Source organism: Hibiscus syriacus, unplaced genomic scaffold, assembly GCF_006381635.1.
Source record: "Hibiscus syriacus cultivar Baekdansim isolate YM2019G1 unplaced genomic scaffold, ASM638163v2 tig00116968_pilon, whole genome shotgun sequence".
In the NCBI taxonomy this organism is placed as follows: Eukaryota; Viridiplantae; Streptophyta; class Magnoliopsida; order Malvales; family Malvaceae; genus Hibiscus; species Hibiscus syriacus.
Genome location: NW_024063492.1, coordinates 308,206 through 314,205, shown reverse-complemented (window position 1 = coordinate 314,205; position 6,000 = coordinate 308,206). Strand labels below are relative to the sequence as shown.

Genomic DNA, 6,000 nt, shown 5'->3' with positions numbered 1-6,000 from the left:
GTTCGTTCTGCCCTCCCCGTTTTGTCACTTTTTAGAAAATCCAAAAAAGAGAGAAAATCTTGAACTCCTCTTTTGTTCGCCGTCGTCATCTATCGTTCCGTTCAACTCCGGATCTCTGACCATTTTATCCCCGTTTACGCCTCTCTCTCCTTTTCTATCCGAAATACCAGAAAAAATATTTAGTTTTAGAATATGTTTTAATTTTTTTCTCGATAGTTTTTGATTGAATAACAGGCGTAGAGGGGGGAAACTAAAAGAGAAGAAGAAAAAAGAGCGCGATCTAGAAGAGTTAGCGTTACGGGTTATTTTGATGGCACAGATTCAGGTTCAGTATCAGGCGCCGGTTTCCGGACCAAACGGCGTTGCCCCCGTAACTGGTGGTCCGCAGTTGATGCTGACATCGCTCTATGTCGGGGATCTTGATGTAACTGTTACTGATGAGCAGCTCTACCAAACGTTTAGCCAGGTGGCTCAGGTCGCTTCAGTAAGAGTCTGTCGGGACTTGGCAACTGGCCGGTCTCTCGGCTATGGCTATGTCAACTATAACAATCCTCGTGATGGTTAGATTTCTACTTAATTTTTTTAAAAATTAATTTTCTTTCAGTACTTTAATAATTGACCGCTGTTTGTCGGTTACATTGACTGTGAATTCTTTTGGAATGTGAATATGGATTATTGATTATTGTGAAATTTTGTTTATGGTGATTTGAAATTTTTTGAGATATAAATGTAAATGTAGATTTTATTGGAAGTACTTTAATTGGTATATAATTCAAGCTAGTTAACTGTTGATCCAATTTAACTGCAAAGTTTGAGTGTATTATAGCATCAATGTCATTTTCGTTGATAGTTAATTTTCAATGGTTTTTTTAAGTTTAGATATCGTCAATCCCTATGTTTTGCTTTTAAACTTCCATAATGTATTCTTTAGAATGAGAATGTAAAACATTTTGAAAAATAACGTCAGTCTCTATCTTTGCAAAATATTTGAAAAGCTTTTCAATTTCTATGTTTTGCTTTGAGACTTTTCTTAATGCATTCTTTAGATTTGCAAAATATTTGACACGGCTTTGCCCAATGTGCCTCCTATTATATTCCCAAGAGTGGATTGAAATTGTGTTGGAAGTTAACTTTAAAAAATGAGGCTATATTACTCATTTCTTTGAAGTCTTGTTTTAATCAATTATGATTTGGGAGAATGAATTCTTTCCGTTGAATTGTGCAGTTAATTAATGTTGCCTTTTTATTATTCTTGTCTACAGCGGCTAGGGCATTGGAGCTACTGAATTTCACTCCACTGAATAACAAGCCCATTCGCATCATGTATTCTCAGCGAGACCCTAGTCTTCGTAGGAGTGGTACTGCAAACATATTTATCAAGGTATTAATCTCTTTGAGGTCTTTCTTTATTTATCCCCCTTCCTCTCATGGCTATTTTTCCATCTGAAATCACAAATAGTAATTTGATTTGAATTTCTTAGGCCTTTCGTTTCCTTGTTCTTACCTGTTCAAAATCTGTCCACACGCACTCCATATTCATCCAATATATATGCAAAATATCCAATCTTAGACTTCCATCATTCTATTTGTTGTAATCATTCACACATGTAAACATATTTTCTTTATGTGATATAGTTGGCTTCCAAATTCCAATCTTACCTAATCCTTTGAGTTTTGTTTCGAATGCAGAACTTGGACAAGTCTATTGACCACAAAGCTTTACATGATACATTTTATTCATTTGGCAACATTCTTTCTTGCAAGATAGCTGCTGATGGTCTAGGGCAGTCTAAAGGCTATGGTTTTGTACAATTTGACAACGAAGAATCTGCCCAAAATGCAATTGATAAATTAAATGGCATGTTAATTAATGACAAGCAGGTCTATGTTGGACCTTTTCTTCGCAAGCATGAAAGAGGCAGTGCTTCGGATAAGACCAAATTCAATAATATTTATGTGAAAAATCTTTCTGAGTCTACAACAGATGAAGACATAAAAACAATTTTTGGTGAGTATGGCGAAATTACTAGTGCTGTAGTTATGAGGGATCCAGATGGGAAGTCAAAGGGTTTTGGATTTGTCAACTTTGAAAATGCTGATGATGCTGTTAAAGCTGTTGAAGCTCTTAATGGAAAGAAGGTTGATGAAAAAGAGATATATGTTGGAAAAGCCTTGAAAAAGTCTGAAAGAGAGAATGAGCGAAAGGCCCGATATGAGCAGACGTTAAAGGAAGCTGCTGATAAATTCAAAGGTTTGAATTTATACATTAAAAACTTAGATGATAGCGTTGGTGATGAAGCATTGAAGGAACTGTTTTCAGAGTTTGGTACCATTATTTCATGCAAGGTTTGTGAAATGATACTTGGTTGGGTAATTGTTGATAACTAATGTAATCTTGTTCTCTTGATATTAATGTTATTGCTTTTACCTCTTTGAAAATTTTGCAGGTTATGTGCGATCCTAGTGGAATTAGCAAGGGCTCAGGGTTTGTGGCCTTTTCAACCCCTGAAGAAGCATCTCGAGCTGTAAGTTTGAATTTGTTTTTCTTTGGGTGGTCATCTAGTTAGTAAATTTGTTATACATCTACAGCTTGCTGAGATGAATGGTAAAATGGTTGCTAGCAAACCACTTTATGTTGCACTTGCGCAAAGGAAAGAAGAGAGAAGAGCAAGGCTTCAGGTAATACTATAAGTATTTATTCGTTGGGCATCTAGTTCTTTTCTATCTTGATTATTGTTTTTCAGAGTTTCCTTTGATAGTGTATTGTTTGTAATTTAGTAAAAGGAAGTGTGCTGTGTACTTCTGAATTTCATGGGTTAATGTTCTTAATAATTTGGGATTCAAGTCCATTTCTTCTTTTTTCTTGGAGCATTCTTGCCAATTAATTTATGCATAGTTTGACATGTTTAGGTTATATGATCTTCTAAGGGTTCTCTCCAAATACATGAAAATCTTTGTAAACTTGAATATAAATCTCAAAATTGTATGATGATTAATGGGTTTTAACAGTTATGTGATTCATTGTATAATTCAATTAGTTTAATCCCATTTATATGTTTTGTTTTGTTCAGGCTCAGTTTTCTCAAATGAGGCCACTTGCTATGTCCCCTGTTACTCCTCGTCTTCCAATGTATCCTTCTGGTGCTCCGGGTCTTGGTCAACAGTTTTTATATGGACAAGCACCTCCAGCTATTACTCCCCCACAAGTAATATATATCTTTACTCTGCATCATCTTAATTTTACATGCTTTGCATGATTTTTTTTAGTCTTTCTCCCCCCTTGTAAGTACTTGTCTGTTTGGATGTTTGGAGGACTTGATTTTACTGGACTTCTGAGATATGAACATGATTGTTTCCTTATGTCATCTATTCCAGGCTGGTTTTGGCTATCAGCAACAGCTGGTTCCTGGAATGAGGCCTGGCGGCCCTCCTGTGCAAAATTTCTTTTTTCCCATGGTACAGCAAGGTCAGCAGGGGCAGCGACCAGGGGGGCGCCGGGGAGCAGGTCCGGTGCAACTGACTCAGCAACCTGTGCCGTTGATGCAACAGCAGGTAAGCTGTATGCATGTGTGTAGGAACCTGTTTTTTATGCTTATTCTAACTCATCCTCCTTGTTCCAGATGCTGCCCAGGGGATCTGTCTATCGTTACCCCCCAGGCCGTATGATGCCCGAAGTTCCAATATCAAATGTTCCTGGAGGAATGCTTTCTGCTCCATATGACATGGGTGGAATGCCATTGCGTGATGCTGGTGTTGGTGTTGGGCAGCCCATGCCGGTACCAGCATTGGCTACTGCTCTTGCAAATGCAACACCTGAACATCAAAGGACGGTAAGCCCATTTGTTGATTTCTTTTACAGTTTGCGTGTTTTTGTTGTTTATTTAGTTTGGTGATATTTATATTTTCATTGCAACTGATGACCAGATGCTTGGTGAAAGCTTATATCCCCTTGTGGAAAGGCTGGAGCGTGATTCTGCAGCCAAGATTACCGGCATGCTTCTGGAAATGGACCAAACAGAGGTTTTGCATCTTCTTGAATCACCAGAAGCTCTGAAGGCTAAGGTTGCCGAGGCCTTGGAGGTATTGCAGAATGTCGCTGCTCAGCAACAAGCCAACAGTCCAGCTGACAGATTGGCTTCACTATCGCTGAATGATAACCTGGTTCCTTGAGCCTAAAATGATTGGAATTTGGGTATAGGCATCCTGGCCAATACTTTGCTGGACCCTTTATCAACACTGGACTATATTTGTTTATCAGGGTTGAAGTTTGGAACTTTATATATAATGCTATGCTTTTGGATAGTGTTTTATTATTAATACAGTTGCTAGAACATGGTTTGTTTTTTGCATGGCTTCTCTAGTTTTTATTTACTGGGCTTGTTTATATCCGTAGTTTGTTTAATTTCATTGAACATTACTTTATATCAATTTATTTTGGTTCTCAATACATGTCTGAAATGCTTTTAAATATGTCAGGTTTAAGTAATACTTTTTTGTACAAGTCGCTGCTATAAAACACTGCCTGATGGAAAACCATAATCCCTAAATCCAAATTTATTAGTTAAAAGTATCAAACTTTTCCACATATTTTCATACAAGGGAAAGTATGAGTATTTATAGATAACATAACCGGTTAAGGGAAGGTAAAGGGTAGAATCAGAGAAGAGAAGAAGGGATTTTCGTCTGTAGAATCTGTTTTCCATCTAAGCAATATACATCAATACTGAAGAACAGAATTGAAATCACATTTTGAAAAACAGAGAGAGGTATGTTCGTGAAACCCTAATTTAAAATTATTTTAACTAACAAATTTGGATTTAGGGATTATGGTTTAACTTATAAGGGAAAGATACAAAATAATGGTTCGTTTATTGTTATAGTTTGAATGAAGGGAAAAATAAATGGGGTTAATAAAGCAAGTACAGTGTAACACAGATCCCTGTTCATAAAGAAGGTCAAAAGACATTGGTATCTTTAAATGTTGTACGTTTATTAATTTATTTAGTTATGGATAATTCAAACCATGCCCAGCTGGGCTCGTTAATTACACCAAGTCAGTTACTCCAATTATATATTAGTAGAAATTCTATTACTCCAATTATATATTAGTAGAAATTCTATCTTTGAAATGTCCAAATAATTGACATGTGTCAGCCTGTCCATACAAGAAGTAATGAGCAATACCTTGTAGAGATGCACATAGCCTGATTTAAATCTGATCCGGATCGGATAAAAATCGATCCGGTTTTTTTACTAAGCCAAAAAATCGATTTATAAAAAAATCGATTCGGATCATAATCGGTTTGGAAGGTCGAATGATGTAACCGGTGTAACCGGTTTCGGTTTGAAAAAAACTGATTTTTAAAAAAACCGGTTTTTAATCTAGTAAAAAATCCGGTCATCCAATTTTTTAAACCCCAGACCGGATTTTTTTCGGGATAAAAAATCAGTTTTTATCTGGTTTTTTTCAAACCGGTTTTTAATCCGGTAAAAAATCCAGTCGTCTAATTTTTTCCCAAACCGGTTATACTATCCGGTTTTAAAATATCCGATCCGGTTTAAAAAAACCCGGTTTTTTCCAAATCTGATTTCGGATATTTTTTTACGTAAAATTAAATATTCGAATTTTTTGTGAACCTCTAATACCTTATATAAAAGCATTTCACCATGCTCACAACGTTCATTATCTGGTGGATAATCATCTTCTAATGTCCCTTCATATGCATCCAAAATTTCAACTGCTTTTGCACCACTGACATTGAACAATAAAAAGGCATTTAGCATATGTATCTAAAGGATAAGGAATTAATAGCTTCATTCACTTGGAACTAGGCTATTAAAAGGACAGGAAAGCTATGGAAAAACCTCGACAACCGATCTTCCAATGCAATAATTCAATCAAATACCCAACATAGAATCATTTGATATTACCTGGGAAAAGATGGAAGAAAATATAACATAATCATCGCTCACAGATAACACCATTGGATAAAACAACAG

General features: G+C 36.2%; 1 protein-coding gene across 1 annotated transcript; it reads left to right on the top strand.

Annotated features, from left to right (window-relative positions):
• Positions 1-310: 310 nt before the first annotated feature.
• On the top strand, positions 311-4,365 carry LOC120191442 (polyadenylate-binding protein 2-like). The gene is made up of 9 exons (XM_039194395.1): positions 311-560; positions 1,263-1,381; positions 1,690-2,346; positions 2,448-2,525; positions 2,590-2,679; positions 3,072-3,206; positions 3,376-3,552; positions 3,621-3,830; positions 3,925-4,365. Exons 1-9 carry the CDS (start codon positions 311-313, stop codon positions 4,168-4,170), a joined length of 1,962 nt encoding a protein of 653 aa, XP_039050326.1. The 3' UTR covers positions 4,171-4,365.
• Positions 4,366-6,000: the final 1,635 nt, after the last annotated feature.

Bases quoted from the DNA above. Each gene is read 5' to 3' on its own strand.
- LOC120191442 (XM_039194395.1), top strand. From the start codon at position 311: ATGGCACAGATTCAGGTTCAGTATCAGGCGCCGGTTTCCGGACCAAAC. The intron at 1,382-1,689 runs GTATTAATCTCT...TTTCGAATGCAG, and splicing joins CTGCAAACATATTTATCAAG to AACTTGGACAAGTCTATTGA. The intron at 3,553-3,620 runs GTAAGCTGTATG...TCCTTGTTCCAG, and splicing joins TGCCGTTGATGCAACAGCAG to ATGCTGCCCAGGGGATCTGT.